This window comes from Cotesia glomerata, linkage group LG6 (genome assembly GCF_020080835.1).
Source record: "Cotesia glomerata isolate CgM1 linkage group LG6, MPM_Cglom_v2.3, whole genome shotgun sequence".
Classification (NCBI taxonomy): domain Eukaryota; kingdom Metazoa; phylum Arthropoda; class Insecta; order Hymenoptera; family Braconidae; genus Cotesia; species Cotesia glomerata.
Window position 1 is genome coordinate 24,213,706 of NC_058163.1, and position 20,474 is coordinate 24,234,179.

At 28.8% G+C, this 20,474-nt stretch overlaps 2 protein-coding genes across 2 annotated transcripts; one reads left to right on the top strand and one right to left on the bottom strand.

Moving 5' to 3' along the window:
• The first annotated feature begins 52 nt into the window (after positions 1-52).
• Positions 53-6,927, top strand: LOC123267556 (vacuolar protein sorting-associated protein 53 homolog). The gene is made up of 4 exons (XM_044732246.1): positions 53-141; positions 270-460; positions 2,881-3,579; positions 5,079-6,927. The coding sequence occupies exons 2-4, from the start codon at positions 374-376 to the stop codon at positions 6,795-6,797; spliced, it is 2,505 nt and encodes an 834-aa protein (XP_044588181.1). The 5' UTR covers positions 53-141; positions 270-373; the 3' UTR covers positions 6,798-6,927.
• A 2,594-nt stretch (positions 6,928-9,521) lies between these two features.
• Positions 9,522-13,034, bottom strand: LOC123267579 (60S ribosomal protein L7a). Its single transcript, XM_044732294.1, has 5 exons — positions 12,888-13,034; positions 12,439-12,703; positions 10,349-10,569; positions 9,957-10,079; positions 9,522-9,760 (listed from the first exon to the last, which is right to left on the bottom strand). Exons 1-5 carry the CDS (start codon positions 12,900-12,902, stop codon positions 9,578-9,580), a joined length of 807 nt encoding a protein of 268 aa, XP_044588229.1. The 5' UTR covers positions 12,903-13,034; the 3' UTR covers positions 9,522-9,577.
• Positions 13,035-20,474: the final 7,440 nt, after the last annotated feature.

A 20,474-nucleotide genomic window follows, 5' to 3' on the forward strand; every position in this document is an offset into this window, starting at 1 on the left:
TTAATACGCACTCACATTAACATTAACATTCACATGTTTGCCATAATTCCTGTGAGAAATGTCAAGTTACTCTCTTTTTTATTAGTGACACGTCTTCAACTGCTGCTGATATTTTTATAAGTTGGCAATACTTGTTTCGAGGTATGTTATATATACACTACTCACTTTTTTTTTATTATATAAAATAAAATTACAATTATTGTTATTATTACTGATTGTGCTATTGTTATTTTTTTTTGGGTCAACGACTGAACGTGGGTGCATGACAGCTGAGAGCTGGAGTTTATAAGTCACTTTGGAGTTACAATTACATTTTTTAATTTAAAAAGTTGGATTCTATTTTTGTAAATTGTTTCACTGAGGATTTGTTGCCATGGAAACTCACGAAGAAGATGATATTGATGAACTAATGTCTAATTTTTTCACATTTCCACCTGATGTCCAGGCTGTCATTGAACAGGTTAGGATTATTTTATTTTATTAGATTGTAATTGATTAAAATTATGCCGACTTAGGGTTTTGTATTTTAGGAATTGAGAGTAGTGTTATAAAAAATTAATTTAGCCCCTGATTAAACAACTGAATTCGACCGAATTAAAAATTTTAATTCTGTTATATTCTGTTAAATTCGGTAAAACCGAATTCAAAAGAATTACAAATTTTAAACCTGTTCAATTCTGCAAAACAGAATTCAACTAAATTAAAAATATCAATTCTGTTGTTTTCTGTTAAATTCGGTAAAAAAGAATTCGAAAGAATTCAAAAATTTAATTCTGCTCAATTCTGTTGAATTTTGCAGAACAGAATTGAACTTTAATTCGGTCTAATTCGGAGTCAGAGCGAGAAATTCGAGGATTATTTCCGAATTTAACAGAATTTAACTGAATTAATAATTTTGAATTTGTTTTAATTCGGTCTAATTCGGAGTCAGAGCGAGAAATTCGAGGATTATTTCCGAATTTAACAGAATTTAACTGAATTAATAATTTTGAATTTGTTTTAATTCGGTCTAATTCGGAGTCAGAGCGAGAAATTCGAGGATTATTTCCGAATTTAACAGAATTTAACTAAATTAATAATTTTGAATTTGTTTTAATTCGGTCTGATTCGGAGTCAGAGCGAGAAATTCGAGGATTATTTCCGAATTTAACTGAATTAATAATTTTGAATTTGTTTTAATTCGGTCTAATTCGGAGTCAGAGCGAGAAATTCGAGGATTATTTCCGAATTTAACAGAATTTAACTGAATTAATAATTTTGAATTTGTTTTAATTCGGTCTAATTCGGAGTCAGAGCGAGAAATTCGAGGATTATTTCCGAATTTAACAGAATTTAACTGAATTAATAATTTTGAATTTGTTTTAATTCGGCTAAATTCTGGCTCACCTGCCGAATAAAACAGAATTCATTTTAAAGTTAGGTACCGAATTAACAGAATTTAACTGAATTCAAAAGAATTAAAAATTTAATTCTGTTTAATTTGATCGAATTCAGTTGTTTAATCAGGGGCAGATATTTAATTATTTAAAAAATTTTTTTAATAAATAAATTATTACAAAAAAAAGTGAGAAAAAAATTGACATGTAAAAATTTTTAAAATTTTTAAATGTAATTTTTTAAAATAATTTTTCATGATATTAAAGTTAGCTGTCACTTGACGAATTTTTAATTTTATTTAACAATTAAATTAATTCTAAAAAATTATTTTTAAAAAATTGCATTATTAATTTTTTTAAATTTCTACATGTCAATTTTTTTTTCTTATTGTTTTTGCCATAATTTATTTGTTAAAAAAAGTTCTAAAAATTATTGAATATCTGCTAAATTAATTTTCATTCATTTTTCTGAAGAAATTTTTTTGGAAAATAAAATTAAAAAATGGCCTGACTGCTAAATTGAATGTTATAAAATTGATGACATTTGACAGCAGACTATTTTAATGATATTAAAAATTTTTTCTAAAAAATTATTTTTAAAAAAAATTTTTGTGTCAATTTTTTGTCATAATTTATTTATTACAAAAATTTAACAAATGATTAAATTAATTTTCATTATTGAAATGAATTTTGATAAAAAAAGATTTTTTTAAATTTGCACTTGTAATTTTTTTTTTATTTCTAAAGAAAATTTTTTTACAACAATTTACTTCTAATATTTTTTTTTTTCATAATTGATAATTGTTAGATTATAATTTTACGGATGTCTGCAATTTTCAATTTATTCTTTTACATAACACAAATTTAAAGTGAAACAAGTACTCAAAATTTTTCTAACAATATTTTTTTTTTTATTAAATAAATGAAATTAAAATTAGCAAATATCTTCCATTTTTTGGATTTACAATTTATTTTATAAAAAATAAATTTCTACTCCAAAAAAATGTTTTAAAAAATTATACAAATAATTTTTTGACATATCTAATAGTGGAAATTTTTAGAAAATTTTATTTATATTAATTTATTTATTGAAAAAAAACTATAGAAAATATCAAATGTCAGCTAATTTTAGTATCATACAAAATAACAAAAAACTATTCACAATAATTAATAATAATAATTATTAATAAATTATTATAAAAGAATATTTCACTTAGAAATTTTAAAAAACTATAAATAGAATTTTTTTTATTCGTTATTTCTTCAATAAAAAAATTTAAAAAATGATAAATTTTCTTTTTAAATAGCAATTTAATTAAAAGAATAATTAATAATAATAATTATTAATAAATTATTATAAAAAAATAATTCCCGTAGAAATTTTAGAAAAATATAAGTAAATTATTTTTTTATTCCTGATTTCTTTAATAAAAAAATTAAAAATTGTCTGTTTAAATATCAATTTAATTAAAATAATAATTAATAATAAATAAATCTCCTCCAGGTTCTTCCAAGTAATGATCCACTAGATCAACCAGACTTCAACGTGGTAGATTATATAAACCAACTGTTTCCAAACGAGCAATCATTATCAAACATCGACGACGTGATCAACGAATTCGAGTACAAGAAACGTTCAATAGACAAAGAAATCCGGGCAGTAGTTCGTGGGCAGACGAATGGGGACCAGGATGGCCGAGCAGCTTTGGAGGAGGCGCAGAAAACCATCAAGCAGCTGTTTGTCCAGATCAAAGAGATAAAAGCCAAAGCCGAGCAGTCTGAGGAGACTGTGAAAGAAATAACCCGTGATATAAAACAGCTGGATTTCGCGAAGAGAAATCTCACTGCTTCGATAACTGCGCTTAATAAGCTCCACGTGCTCGTAGGCGAGGTGGACAGCCTAAGGATACTCACTGAGAAGAAACAGTACGGGGAAATAGTTCTGAAGTTGCAGGCTATCATGGAGGTGATGCAGTTCTTCAGCAAGTACATGGACATTCCCCAGATAAAAGAGCTGTCTGATGAAGTTAACCAGATAGAAATTGAGTTGGCTCAGCAGATAACTACCGACTTCAAAGAAGCCTTCTCTGGACAGAATCTCAAACATTTCACGCAATTGACTGAAGGCTGCCAAGTGCTTTCAGTCTTGGATCCTAAAGTTAAAAAAGATCTGCTGATTTGGTTCGTCAATGTTCAATTGCAGGTAATTAGAAAACTGACAGAAAAAAAATTTACTTTAATTAATTTGAAAATAAATTTTATTTTATAAAATAGATTTTAAATAAATTCAAAAATATTTCTTTTTTGATTCGAGATAACTAAACTTTTAAAAATTACTTTCTTGGTTAAAGAATTTTTATATTGATTCGAATTAATTATTTTTTTTTTGTGTAAATAATATTAGTCATTAGTAAAGAAATAATGTATATAATTAAATATATAAGCTCATCATGATGTTACACGCATCTAGAGCTTTCATTTGAGTACCCACATCAATTTTTCATATATTTTTCATATATTTTTCATATATACATATATATAAATATATAAAATATATGAAAAGTTGATGTAGGTACTCAAATGAAAGGTCTCGATGAGTGTAACATCATGTTGAGCTTTTATCTTTAAAAATATCATCAGTTGATAAAATACAACATAATTTTTTTATTGACATTTTTAAAGATATAAGCTCATTCCGATGTTACATTCACCAAGACCTTTCATTTGAGTATCCACATCAATTTTTCATATATTTATAGATATTGTATATACATGTATATATGAAAAATATATCAAAAATGCATGTAGGTACTCAAATGAAAGCTCTTGAAGAATGTAACATCGGGATGAGCTTACATCTTTAAAAATGTCAATAATTAAGAAATTACCTTGTATCTTTTGAACTATTGATATTTTTAGAAATATAAGCTCATCTTGATGTTACACTCATCAAGAGCTTTCATTTGAGTACCCACATGCAATTTTATATATTTTTCATATATAAATATATAAAATATATGAAAAATTGATTTGGGTACTCAAATAAAAAGTCTCGATAAGTGTAACATCATGATGAGCTCATATCTTTAAAAATATCATAAGTTGATAAAATACAACATAATTTCTTAATTATTGACATTTTCAAAGATACAAGCTTACCCTGACATTACACTCATGAAGACCTTTCATTTGAGTACCCACATGCATTTTCATATATTTTTCATATATACATATATATAAATATATAAAATATATGAAAAATTGATGTGGGTACTCAAATGAAAGGTCTCGATGAGTGTAACATCATGATGAGCATATATCTGTAAAAACATCATAAGTTGACAAAATGCTGTATAATTTCTTAATTATTGACATTTCCAAAGATACAAGCTCACCCTGACATTACACTCATCGAGACCTTTCATTTGAGTACCCACATGCATTTTTATATATTTTTCATATATACATATATATAAATATATCAAATATATAAAAAATTGATGTGGGTACTCAAATGAAAGCTCTCGATGAGTATAACATCACCATGAGCTTATATCTTAAAAAACGTCAAAATTTCCCAAGATACAAGCTCATTTCTTCCTATCAAGAAATATTTTCAAATGCAGCCTAAATACTTATAAATGAACTATTATTGAAAATTACATAAAATTCCCTAAATTGCTAGAATCCTAAAAATTACAGGAATACGCGCACTTGTTCGACGAGAACCAAGACATAGCCTGGCTGGACAAGATCGACAAGCGCTACACGTGGATAAAGAAGCACCTGATGGACTTCGAGCAGAAGTTCGGTTCAATCTTCCCCCTTGATTGGGAAGTATCCGAGCGTATCGCAGTCCAATTCTGCCACAACACTCGCGAGGATTTATCAAAATTAATGCAAAAGCGTCGCGTGGAGATTGACGTGAAGCTCCTACTCTACGCTATCCAGCGCACTAGCAACTTCGAAAGCCTCCTCGCCAAAAGATTCACGGGAGTCACTCTCAAAACCTCTTTAACCTCCACCCCCTCATCCTCTACTTCTCCCCCAAATCCCATAGAAGAAAGCACGAACCCTTTCGAAGAAGCTTTAGAAAAAGAAGAACCCAAGCCTTGCCCTTCTCCCTTCGCAAATCTAATTGGAAAATGCTTCGAACCTTATTTAAACATTTATATCGAATCCTTGGACCGTAATTTAGCAGAACTGATGGAAAAATTCGTGCTAGATTGCAAGAACCAGCCACCGGGGTCGAAAGACTTCGACGGAGTCGAAGGTCCAAGCAGCGTTTTATCATCTTGCGCTGATTTATTTGTCTTTTACAAAAAATGCATGCTCCAGTGCACTCAATTAAGCACCGGGTCAATTATGTTGAATCTCTCTGAAACTTTTCAGAAATATTTACGCGAGTACGCTTTAAAATTACTGCAGAATAATTTACCTAAAATTGGAGGGAGTAGTTTGAGCCTTGGCTCCAGTATGAGCAGCATTACTCGTGACTTTAGAGATTTATCAACTGCAGGATTGATCCAGAATTTCCAGAGCTTCCTTAAGGAGGGTGAGAGCACTAGATTTAGCAAAGAAGAGCAGTCTAGAATTTGCTGTATTTTAACAACAGCTGAGTACTGTTTAGAAACAACCCAACAATTAGAAGAGAAGCTTAAAGAAAAAACTGATAAGAGCTATGCAGAAAAAATAAATTTATCTCAAGAGCAAGACCTCTTTCATAATGTAATTTCCAATTGCATACAATTATTGGTCCAGGATTTAGAAGCAGCTTGTGATCCAGCGCTAACTGCGATGATAAAAGTCCCCTGGGGGTCTATTGAAAGCGTAGGGGACCAGAGTGCTTACGCAAGTACGATAATTGCGCATTTAAAGCAAACTATTCCGACGATTAGAGACAGATTGTCTTCTTGCAGGAAATACTTCACGCAATTGTGTGTAAAGTTTGTGAGTTCTTTTATTCCTAAACTGGTACAGCAATTGTATAAGTGCAAGCCTTTAAGTGCAGTTGGAGCGGAACAATTGTTGTTAGATGTTCATATGTTGAAGACGGCGTTGTTGGATTTGCCGTCTACTGGGTGCCAGGTTGCGAGAAAGGCGCCGGCTACTTATACTAAGGTTGTGGTCAAGGGTATGGCTAAAGCGGAGATGATTTTGAAGATTGTTATGAGTACTACGGAGTGTCCCAAGAGCTTTGCTGAACAGTGTAGGAGGTTGCTGCCGGAGTTGCAGCTGCCGGAGTTTCAGAAGGTGCTGGAGATGAAGGGACTGAGGAAGCAGGAACAGGTTGGGTTGGTGGAAATGTTTAAGGCTACTGCGGCGGATAATCCGGAAGGTGGGAGTTTGGTGATGGAGAGTCCGGAGCATGAAGCGGGGAAGATTAAGCGACTGGAGAAGTTGATCAAGAAGAGGATGTAAGGAAGTTGATCTGATTTTTTTTTTTGATTGAGGTAAATGCATCAATTATTGGGGGTTTTTTAATATTTTAAAGAAAGATTGATGTTTTTAAAGATATAAGCTCATCTTGATGTTATACTCGTCGAGAGCTTTCATTTGAGTACCCACATGCATTTTTGATATATTTTTTATATATACATATATATGATATATATAAATATATGAAATATATGAAAAATTGATGTGGGTACTCAAATGAAAGGTCTTGATGAGTGTAACGTCAGGGTGAGCTTATTTATTTAAAAATGTCAATAATTAAGAAATTATGTTGTATTGTGTAAACTATTGATGTTTTTAGAGATATAAGCTCATCATGATGTTATACTCGTCGAGAGCTTTCATTTGAGTACCCACATGCATTTTTGATATATTTTTTATATATACATATATATGATATATATAAATATATAAAATATATGAAAAATTGATGTGGGTACTCAAATGAAAGGTCTTGATGAGTGTAACGTCAGGGTGAGCTTATTTATTTAAAAATGTCAATAATTAAGAAATTATGTTGTATTGTGTAAACTATTGATGTTTTTAGAGATATAAGCTCATCATGATGTTAGACTCGTCGAGAGCTTTCATTTGAGTACCCACATCAATTTTTCATATATTTATGTATATTATATGGGTTATTCTCTGTAAGGACATCTTAAATCTGTACAAAATTGTCCGACCAAATTATTTTCGATTTTATTAGAAAAAAAATTAACAAGGGCTACAAAACTATCAGCTTAATTAGAATAAATAAACAGCCGAATTAATTTTTGCTTTTTCGATATTTGTATATCTTTTGCCATATAACATGACAGGGCACTGACTGCCAGGGGACTGATTTTTTTTATCAAATTGAGAAAAATCAAACAAACTATTTCAATGCATTCAACTTTTCAAGTTCCCAATGAATGGTTACATTAATTAGAATAATGTTAAGACTTATGGATCTAATTTTATAAATAAATTATAAACAAAAAAAGTAGCTGCCAGGGGACTGAGTTTTGAAGTGGCCCAGACACATATTTCCAGAACAAACGGTGCTTTGACACTAATTAATATGACGATAAAGCGCTAACAGCTCTATGGTTATTAACTTACGGTTAGTTAGATCCTTACGAACATTACAAAAGGTAAAATAACACGCTAGATTTTTTTTTTTTGGTTTTGAACTTCTGGCAGGGGACTGATCTTAAAATGCCTGGGACAAACTTTGGTTTAATGAATTTAATGAAACAAATTAACTTTCGGTACTTTTTATTGAAGAAGATTGTTAGTCAACTAATTAAGTTTATAAACATTATGGACCAAATTATATATTATTGACGAATAACTTAAAATTTAATCTTAAAGTTTTAATTTTGGGACTGGGACAGCCCAGGGGACTGACATTTCGGTGGTTTACGAATTTATAGCAAAAAAACCAAAATTTATTCCATTTTAGTTTTCAATGCTCAAAATAGAAATGTTTTTTTACTTTCGTAATAAATTTTTTTTAGTAACAAAATAACAATTTTTCTAATAAAAAAATGTCTGGAACAGCAAAAAACATCCTTACAGAGAATCACCCATATATATGTATATATGAAAAATATATGAAAATGCATGTGGGTACTCAAATGAAAGCTCTTGATGAGTGTAATGTCGGGATGATCTTATTTCTTTAAAAATCTCAATATTTAAGAAATGACCTTGTATCTTGTGAACAATTGATATTTTTAAAGATATAAGCTCATCATGATGTTACACTCGTCGAGAGCTTTCATTTGAGTACCCACATGCATTTTTGATATATTTTTTATATATACATATATATGATATATATAAATATATGAAATATATGAAAAATTGATGTGGGTACTCAAATGAAAGCTCTTGATGAGTGTAATATCGGGATGATCTTATATCTTTAAAAACTTCAATAATTAAGAAATGACCTTGTGTCTTGTGAACAATTGATATTTTTAAAGATATAAGCTCATCCCGATGTAACACTCATCAAGACCTTTCATTTGAGTACCCACATCAATTTTTCATATATTTTATATATTTATATATATCATATATATGTATATGAAAAATATATAAAAATGCATGTGGGTATTCAAATAAAAGCCCTCGATGAGTATAATATCGGGATAAGCTTATATCTTTAAAATCGTCAATAGTTAAGAAAGTACAGTGCAATTTAACATAAGTTAGAATTTCTTTTTTTAAAACATATTTTAAAGTAAAATTGCCCAATTTTTTGTTCTACTTAATTAATTTATCTTTCGAGAAACAAATTTAATGCTTTTTAATAATAGTTTCTTGAGTTTAATAATAAATTTAGTATATATTCTGTGTACCAATTATTTTATCATTAATAACCATTTACTTGAATTAATATCCGATATTATTAATTTTTAATAATACTTAATTTATTTACTGATAAATATTTAATTAGAATAGTTTAAAAAAATAACTAAAAATCAGCTGTTAATTTGAGTGCTTATCTAACAAATATAGTTATTAATATTATAGATTATTAAATACAATTTCAAATAAAGTAGGGTGTCAATAATTGGTACCTTTACCTTATGTAGAAAAATTAAAATTTTATCAATTGATATTTTATGAGGATCTTTAAAAAAAAAAAAAAAAAAAAAAAAAAAAAAAAATTTGTAATTGATAAATAAAAAAGCGATATTTAAAATTTTTTTTCGTTTTTTATTTATTTTGTATCAACAAGCTCGCTTAGTAATTTAAACTTGTTTCTGGGCGAGTTCCTTAGCCTTAGCCTTTTCCAATTTAGCGATTCTGGCAGCAGATTTGCTACCAAGAAGACCACCACCCCAGTGACGTCTGATCTCGTCGTAGCGGTCGTTGAAGTTGGTCTTGATTGCCTCGACAACCTTAGCGAAGTTAGCACGGTCAGCTGAGTCAACCTGGAATCATTTACAAAAAAACAATTAATTAGTAAAAAATTTTTAGTGATGATAAATTTTCATCAATTTTAAATTTAAAATTCAGTTAAAATAAAATAGGTTTGTTATCATAGACCATCATTGGATTGGCTCTATTTTGATCATCATGTTAATTTTGATACTATAAATAATTTTGATTATTAAAAATAAAATTTACCTGAGTAAGAGCGACAGCAGTGCAGGTCTTGCGTCTCACGAGACGTCCCAATCGTGATTTGCCTTTTACAATACAGTATGGTACTCCCATTTTCCTGCAAAGAGCTGGCAAGAACAGGACGATCTGTAAAATTTATAAAATAAAATTTATTATTTAAATGTTTGGTAAAATATTTTTAAAAATCTTTAGAATTTTTTTTTGAGATTCAGAGTCATGTGACATCCTCTGACAAAATTATCATTTTCGTTATTTTGTCTCAGGTGAAGAAATTCATTACATCATTCATTAAAAAATTATTTAATTAATTACTTTGATAAATTGTAAAAAAAAAAAAAAATCTATAATTATTTTAAAGCTGCTAAATCAGGATTTGGAGATTGAAAAATAATTACCTCAATGGGGTCAACATCGTGGGCAATGACAACAAGTTGAGCTTTCTTCTGTTCAACCAAAGTTGTTACGGCGTTGCTTCCACTTTTGAGCATGTTCGGGCGCTTGGTTGGAGTGTCTTCCTTCTTGGCGACTTTTTCCTCAGCACGCGCCTTCAACCTCATCTTCTTGGCTAAGGCAGACTCTGGCCTGTATTTTTCCAAGATTTTGAACAACTGGCTGGCTGTAGAAAATTAATTATTTAGTATTTTTTTATTTAATCCAATTAATAGAAATTAGCAGGATCATTTAAAATTGAATAATACATCGAATTTTTAATAAAACTAGAAATTTGAATAGTGCGCTACGCGCGCGCCTAAATTTCAATCAATAATGAATCGTGGCCCGTTTTTTGCAAGTTTCGACCTTTAACTAACTTCAAAACTTTCATCTATTTTATAATATAGAGAAAGTAATTATTTTAGTAAATAAAAAAAATATCTAAATTAATTATCAAGCAAAAAATTTTGATAATTAGTAAAATCAGCAGACTTCTGACAATTTTTATTATGAAATTATTATAATACTGAAATAGCAGACATTTAAAAATTTATTTTAATTCTTTAATTAATTAAATGAAAATTTTTTTAATATTTTTAAAAAATTGCATTTACAGTTTTTCAAATTTTCTACATGTGAAATTTTTTTAAATTTATTATTTTGAAATAAAGATCTTAAAAATTGTCAGATGTCTACTAATTTAATTTTCATAAATAATTATGACATTAAAATTAGCCGAATTGGACGAATAATTAATTAAATTTCTAATTTTTTTTTTTTTAATTTTTCAATAATAATCAATTTATGATAATTATTTGAGCTACTTTCGAAAATGGTCTATTATTAGATACGTACTTAAGAAATGACCTTGTATCTTGTGAACTAATGACAATTTTAAAGATATAAGCTCATTCCGATGTTACACTTATCAAGACCTTTCATTTGAGTACCCACATCAATTTTTCATACATTTATATATATCATATATATATGTATATATGAAAAATATATCAAAAATGCATGTGAGTACTCAAATGAAAGCTCTCGATGAGTGTAACATTGGGATGAGCTTATATCTTTGAAAATGTCAATAGTTAAAAAAGTACAGTGCAATTTAACATAATTAGGAAACGACTTTGTATCTTGTGAACCATTGATATTTTTAAAGATATAAGCTCATCCCGATGTAACACTCATCAAGACCTTTCATTTGAGTACCCACATCAATTTTTCATATATTTCATATATTTATATATATCATATATATGTATATATGAAAAATATATCAAAAATGCATGTGGGTACTCAAATGAAAGCTCTTGATGAGTGTAACATTGGAATGAGCTTATATCTTTGAAAATGTCAATAGTTAAGAAAGTACAGTGCAATTTAACATAATTAAGAAACGACTTTGTATCTTGTGAACCATTGATATTTTTAAAGATATAAGCTCATCCCGATGTAACACTCATCAAGACCTTTCATTTGAGTACCCACATCAATTTTTCATATATTTATATATATCATATATATGTATATATGAAAAATATATTAAAAATGCATGTGGGTACTCAAATGAAAGCTCTTGATGAGTGTAACATTGGAATGAGCTTATATCTTTGAAAATGTCAATAGTTAAGAAAATACAGTGCAATTTAACATAATTAAGAAACAACTTGGTATCTTGTGAACCATAGATATTTTTAAAGATATAAGCTCATCCCGATGTAACACTCATCAAGACCTTTCATTTGAGTACCCACATCAATTTTTCATATATTTTATATATTTATATATATATCATATATATATGTATATATGAAAAATATATCAAAAATAAATGTGGGTACTCAAATGAAAGCTCTTAATGAGTGTAACATCAGAATGAGCTTATATCTTAAAAAACGTCAATATTTAAGAAAATACAGTGCAATTTAACAAAAGTCATTTTTAATAAAGCTAAATTTCAATTATTGATAGTTTAAAAGTCACTGCAGTCACGTGGTGACTGCAAGGTTGTAAATTTGAATAAAATAATTTGGAGTAAACATACCAGTTTGTTTATCAAGAGTCTGGGTAAATTGGTTGATTGGTGGTGGGACCTTCAATCTTTTGTAAAGGACAGCCCGTTGTCTCTGTATCCTGATGTACTTGGGCCATTTAACAAAACGACTCAGATCTCTGGATGGCTGAATATCTTGCCCGATACCGAAGTTACGAGTTCTTTTTTCGAAAAGAGGGTTGGTCACCTTCTTGGGTTCGACTTTCTTAACTGCTAAAGGAGCCGCAGCTACCTTCTTTCCGGTCTTCTTCTTCGGCTGCAAATTAATTAAATATAATTAATTATTCATCAGCAATAAATAAATAATAAATAAAAAAATTATCACAAATCACACACATGTTACGCATAACCTCACTTTTGTTTTTCGACAAAAATAAAAAATAATTAACACGTGCCGATAATTAAAATATGAAATTAATTATATTTATTAATTTAATTACCTTCTTTTGGACCATTTTTTATATCAAGAATCCCGTGGATTCCTTTATAATTAATGGAATAAAAATCGTCAGATTGCGGACAATACGCAATGTCTGACGGCAACTCTGTAAAGGAAGGCTTCTCTTGTCAGCGTGAGCGTGAATGTCGCCGTGGAAAGAAGACATTTTTAAAGATGGCGCCACGTGTTTGAGCCACGCGCGCCAATTTTTAAAAAATTCAAATTAAAAATATTGAGTTTTATTTTTTTAATTTACAAAAAAATAAAATAACATTAAAGTGAAAAGTCATTTGATTATTTTTTTCATTTTTTTAACAAAAAAATTTTTTACAAAAAATTATTTTTAAAAAATTGCACTTTTAATTTTTTTTTAGAATTTTCACATGTCAATTCTTTTTTTTTTTTATTTTTTTTGTCATAATTTATTTATAATAAAATTTTTATAATTATTCAATAATTGTTAAATTAATTTTAATAAAGAAAAAATTCAAGTTTTTCTTTTTTAATCAAAATTAAAAAATTAAAATTCAATTTTAATCAAAATCGAATTATTTAATGACACTGCTTGAAAAATTTTTTATTTTTTTCGAAAAGAAGCGCTATTGGAAAAAAAAAATAGAATTTTTTAAAGAAAAAAATGTAAGAATACATTTTTTGAAAAATTTTCAAAAGTAACAAAATAACTGGAAAAAAAAAAACATTAAAATTAAACAAGTAATAATTTAATTTGAAAATAATTATATGAACTTTAAAATAAATTTAATCTATTTTTTCCGATTAATATTATTTAATTAAAATTAACAAAATTCAAGATTCTTTTTATCAAATTTTTAAATTTATAATTGTTATCTATAAAATTAAAAATATATATAGTTTGATGATTTAATACTTAATAAGCGTTAAAGTTATTTTTAAAATAATTCTTTTATTTAATGACATTTCAGAAGATTTTATTTATGATAACATTGTTCACTTATTAAGAAAAGCAATTAAAAATAATTATTACTACTAAATTTTGCATATATGTCTAAACAAATTCCGAAAATTTGAAAGAGATTGCCCGATTATTTAAATAAATAATCAACTTCAAAGTTGAGCAATTCAACATTGGTCTTATGGGGTAACCTCCAAACATTGATACATTTCTGTATTTTTCTCGTAAAACTGTCAGTGAATATTTTTAAAAAACTTATGGGTGAAAGTAAATATATTAGTGATAAATTTAATTAAAAAAAATTGACACTTGTCCGACTAATTAAAGTGTATTAATTAAAAGAAAAATAAATGCCGCCATTAGCCAATGTTAAATGTATATCTATATATTGAGAAAAATCATCTGGTTACTGCTCTCCCCTTACCGCGCTAAAGTCGATACCTATCCCCACCCCGCCTAGCGCTCATCCACTTTTATAATTTAGATGAAAAATATGAAAATATATTATGTAAGCAAACTATTCGTAACGTGATTGGTCGAATATATCATAAGCATGAAAATATATGCAAACTCTATAGTCAGGCGCGCGCTTGCGCGCGCAAATTTAAATTCTAGTACTTCCTTAAGTTCGAAGATGAGCTTAAGGTAGTTGTTGCGTGATAAGCATTGCAACAGAAAACTAAGAAATTTTTTTTATTGAAAGATAAATATATTAGTAATTCACTACCAAAATTTCAGATCAATTGACTACACCGTTTTTGAGTAATTAATTTTTGAAATTGCATCTTTTACACGTAGAGGTATAGAGAGATGGTATAATTTATAGCTAAATTTGTCATTAAAAACAAATTTGGGAACTGGGGAAATAAAGGATAAAGGGGGAAGGAGGGACCTTACTCAGTAGGAATTTTTTCGGTAACCGAAAAAATAATTTAGACAGCCCAGACCGGGACTCGAACCCGGATCATTTGGTTACGCGCCAAAGGCTCTACCAGTTAAGCTATCCGAGACATTGTCCGTAACTACCATTCCGTCACCTAATTTTGTTGAGGAAATTTTTTATGAAAATTATTTTTATTCTGAGTAATTTTTTTTTTTTTTTTATAGGTGAAGTTAGTATGAAATCTTCCGTACCACCCGAATGGGCCAAATAGTTTCATACTAACTTTACCATCTCTCTATTCGCTCAGTGCGAAGCCATGGTGGGGGAAAAACTTATTTACCATCAGCGCCATGAGTGGCTATATCCGATACTAAGGGGGGATATTTTTATGTTTCGAGTTAGCTAAATATACAAGCGAATTATTATTTAAAATTTATTTAAAAAGAAATACATAAAATGAGTCACAAAAGTTGTTGTGTTGTAAGTTGTAAGAATACAAGTAGAAAATGTGCTTGTCATTTTTATAAATTTCCACCAGCAAGTTGGAAAATAAATCAAAGGAAAAAATAAAATTAAAAATGATAAATTTAATCAATAAAAAAGTTTTCCCAGCTTTATTATTGAATTTTAATATGTAAATTTTAGTTAGCAAACATAATCTATTTTTTTGTACTCAAAAACAATCAGCACTTTTAATTTGTAAAATTTTGAAACAATGAAAGATTTTGATAATTCCGTTGAATCAAAATTTATTTATAAAAAAAAAATAATTAAATGTTTATTCACGTTTATTCAAGTTTTATTATAATTTTAATTTTTTAAAAAATTTTTTTCTATTTTCTTTTTATTTGATTTTAATCTGACGTTAACCAATCTTTATGTGTGCTAACTTCTATGCTACTTTTTATGATATTAAAGTTAGCTGTCACTTGACCATTTTTTAATTTTATTTAACAAAAAAATTTTTTCCGAAAAATTTTTTTTTAAAAATTGCATTTTTAATTTATTAAATTTTCTGAATGTCCAATTTTTTTCTCGATTTTTTATCCAGTAATTTATTTATTAGAAAAATTTTTAAAATTATTAAATATCTGCTAAATTAATTTTCATCTACTTTTTCGGTATTAACTATACTTACATTTTATTTTTTAGTGCACAAGAACACTTTACGGTAACAAATATTTATTATAATACTCCCTTTAATTAATAAAGCATTCTTTTATTTATTATTTAATATTATTATTACTAACAGCCATTCAATACATAATAAAATATATTACAATAGCCCCCTGTAGTTCAAACGTACCGTGGCGCTGAAGTTGTGCACAGAGCGAATACCTCTACGTGTAAAAGATGCAATTTCGAAAATTAATTACTCAAAAACGGTGCGGTGAATTGATCTGAAATTTTGGTAGTGAATTATTAATATATTTATCTTTCGATAAAAAAAATTTCGTAATTTTCTGTTGAAATGCTTATCACGCAACAACTACCTTAATTGGGCGAGTAATTTGGAAATGACAGGATTTTGAAATTTTGAAAACCGTAAAAATTGATGTTTTTAATACTTCAACTTGGTATAATTACTGAACTAAACAAGATATCGAAATTCGGTGAAATGCGTCGTAAAGCTCTTTTATTAAGCTTTAATTTTCACTATCTAGAAGTGGAAATAATTTTAATATTACTCATTTTAGTTCATTTAAAAGAAACAGTTTTTTTTTACTGTTGCAGCTGTTTTGTAAGAATTATTGGCTGTATAGTATAAATATGATATAGATTTTCGTGTAATGTATTCTGGGGTAGATATTTGTAATTTTAATTAATATATAATGAAATGAAATCTACTTCCATTTCGGCTGCCAAATGGCATTTTTTTTTTTTTTTTGATTATTATTGTTATCTATTCGGCAGCTATTCGGCTCAAAACTAGACTTTTTGCCTGTAGCACTGCGTAGAGGTGATGTCCGACACGACTATCTTCGTATACCGCAGGCTAATTGTGTCATGTATGATAATTCATTCTTAATTCATGGCATACGTATCTGGAATGCACTGCCAGCTGAGACTGTAGTGGCTGTAGATAATTTGGTTGAATTTAAAAATGCTTGCTTCAATGACTTTTTTGAACATGACAATTAACAATTGCAATCTTTATTTTGGATCTTATTTAAATATTTTTTCTTGTAGAATTATTATGACTTTAAATTAAGTTATTTGTTTGTATTAAATAATCTATTTGGATTTTATAACATTTGAAATTAAATCTAATTGTAAACCTTTAATTAGTTAAGTAATCTTGTAACCTATGTAAACCAATGTAATTTAAATATTGATGGCTTTGAGGGAGCTTAGGTTCCAGAGCCAAATAAATTTTTTATCTATCTATCTATCTAACGATAGTCGCATAGTTTTTAGAACTGCTCAGAATTTTCCCTGATAGCCACAGTTTCAGACCAACCAAGTTGGTGTCAGATAGTTGCCACCAACTTAGCAACAACTTGCGGTCAACTTCCGAATTTGTAACTGTTGGTGTCAAGTTGGCTACAAGTTTCTGAGAAAAACAAGACCAATCCCAGTTAGCACAGGTTGACCATCAACTAGGTTGATGTTCAATAGCCGTCAACTTTATGTTCACCAACTTCGCGTCAACCGCTGCATTTGCAACAGTTTCCCAGAACTTGACTTGTTAACTTACACATCAAGTTAGCGTAAATCTATTGCTCGGAACTTTTTTCACGAAGGTTCGCTCAAGAAATTTAACGCATATTGCAGAAGTAGATTGGTTAACTTCTCAACTGTTATAAGTATAACTGTTGGCGCCTACTGTTAGCGTAAACTTTACGTCAAATTGGCCGCAGGTTTACGTGAACTTCGTTTCGCTTGTGCTAATCAGGGAATATACTGCCGCAATATGTCGCCAAATTTCTTGAGAAACTTGTCGTCAACTTGGTGCGAAAGAGTTTCGAACGCAATTTTTGCCGACAACTTGGTGAACAACCGAGTTCATTTCCACGACTTGCCGCCAAGTTGGTGACAAGTTGCGGCAGTAAATCGACGGAAAGTTGCGACCGACTTGGCTATCAGGGTTCCAGAGCATGAACATCAAGGGTGTCAATTATTCAGCTGTCGGTAAGTTTCAGACCTATAGTTAATTATTATGCACACCATTTGACCTACATAACGCACATACATATGTATATTTATTCAAATTATTAATTTAAAACATCATTAATATAGATATTTATTTAGCATTGTACAACAGTAAGAACTGCTTTTTACAATTTTTTTACCACAGTATCTTAAATTGATTCTCCATCTTAGTAAGTACTTAAAGCTCTGGTTTTAGCACCACATTTACTTAAATATTTCATTTTTTAAAACATCATAAATACAATTAAATGCAGGTGGATCAACCCTCTAAAATTTTAATTTAAAGCAACTTTACTTTCGACAAATAAAAATAAAAAATTCCATCTGATCGGTGCTTACCGGGCATATTTGTCCAGTAGCGTTAAAAACTATCAGAAAACCATTAAGAGCAAAACAAAATAAAAAAAAAACAGCTTTGATTAGCGTGATTCCACCTTCGGAGCGCAAATAGCAAACATTTAATCTGCGACGATATTGACATTGTCCCGGCCCTCGTATCGATACAAGGAGAATAATTGAGACTGTTTGGATTGACATGAGGAATTATTTGTCGGCGTGGATGTTTAACAGCCAAATAATATACATTACAAGTTAGAGCCCACTAAATAAACACATTTGCTGTTAAACATTAGGCGTATTATTTTTTACGAAGCTTTCTTTATCTGGAGCTTATCGCGGTGGCTTAATGTGCCTGGAGGAGCATCAAATCTCCATTTAGCCGGTGTTGTTATTATACTGGCGCTTCTTTTATCATTTGTTAAGGGAAAATGACTGAAAGCTATAAACTTACTCTTGTGAGTCGAGGAAATGGAAAAAGAAAAATAAAAGCGTATAAATATAAGCAGAAGTGCGTTGTATTGCCCCTCGGGATCGTTGTTGAACCCATCGCCTCTGTCTATGTCTATGTCTTCCGTCTGCAAAACCTGCCTGCACCCTTTTCGCCACGTCTACTTTGGATTCGTAACTCAAGGTGAGATTGTTAGCACCAAGGGTGGAAGCCTTCGAGGCTATTGTGCGTTCAAGAGTACCTGAGTGTTAGTTTATTGTTATCCGGTACCCGGTGGGCAACTTTTTAATATTTAAATATCCTATTAGAATCAGGTGTTTGTCTGACACTTCAAGTTAACTATCTATTTTTTTTTTTTTTTTATATAAATTTTATTGTTCATTTTTGAAAATAAGGAAATTTTTAGATTCTGATAATTTTGTTTTGTTGATTTGAGAATTTTTTATTTGCTAGATAAGAGAATTTGTGATTAAATAAGCAAAGGCTAACTAGCAACCTGCAGTCGCTATGCGACTGCCGAAAATTACGAATTATGAGTAAGGAAACTTTAGCTTAATGATTTTTTTTAATATTTATAATCAAACTGTACATAGTTTGAATAGTTTGAAAATCTAGTGTCATTGCAAAGGTCTTGAATTTGTGCCTTTTCAAGGTTTCATAGAATTCTTTTTGATAGTCAATTTATTATGATAAGTATTTAAGCTGCTTTTGAAAATTTTCTATCTATAGATACATAATTAAGAAATGAACTTGTATCTTGTGAACTATTGACATTTTTAAAGATATAAGCTCATCCTGATGTTACACTCATCAAAACCTTTCATTTGAGTACCCACATCAATTTTTCATATATTTTATATATATATGTATATATAAAAAATATATCAAAATGCATGTGGGTACTCATATAAAAGCTCTTGATGAGTGTAACATCGAGATGATTTTATATTATCAAAAATATCAATAATTAAGAAATTACCTTGTATCTTGTCAACTACTGACATTTTTTAAGATATAAGCTCATCCTGATGTTACACTCATCAAGACCTTTCATTTGAGTACCCACATCAATTTTTCATATATTTTATATATATATATATATATATGAAAAATATATGAAAATGCATGTGGGTACTCAAATGAAAGCTTTTGATGAGTGTAACATAGCGATGAGCTTATATGTTTAAAAATATCAATAGTTAAAAAATTATCTTGTACCTTGTCAACTATTAACATTCTTAAAGATATAAGCTCATCCTGATGTCACACTCATCAAGACCTTTCATTTGAGTACCCACATCAATTTTTCATATATTTTATATATATATATGTATATATAAAAAATATATCAAAATGCATGTGGGTACTCATATAAAAGCTCTTGATGAGTGTAACATCGAGATGATTTTATATTATCAAAAATATCAATAATTAAGAAATTACCTTGTATCTTGTCAACTACTGACATTTTTTAAGATATAAGCTCATCCTGATGTTACACTCATCAAGACCTTTCATTTGAGTACCCACATCAATTTTTCATATATTTTATATATATATATATATATATATATATATATATATATATATATATATATATTTTATATATATATATATATATATGAAAAATATATGAAAATGCATGTGGGTACTCAAATGAAAGCTTTTGATGAGTGTAACATAGCGATGAGCTTATATGTTTAAAAATATCAATAGTTAAAAAATTATCTTGTACCTTGTCAACTATTAACATTTTTAAAGATATAAGCTCATCCTGGTGATACACTCATCAAGACCTTTCATTTGAGTACCCACATGCATTTTCATATAT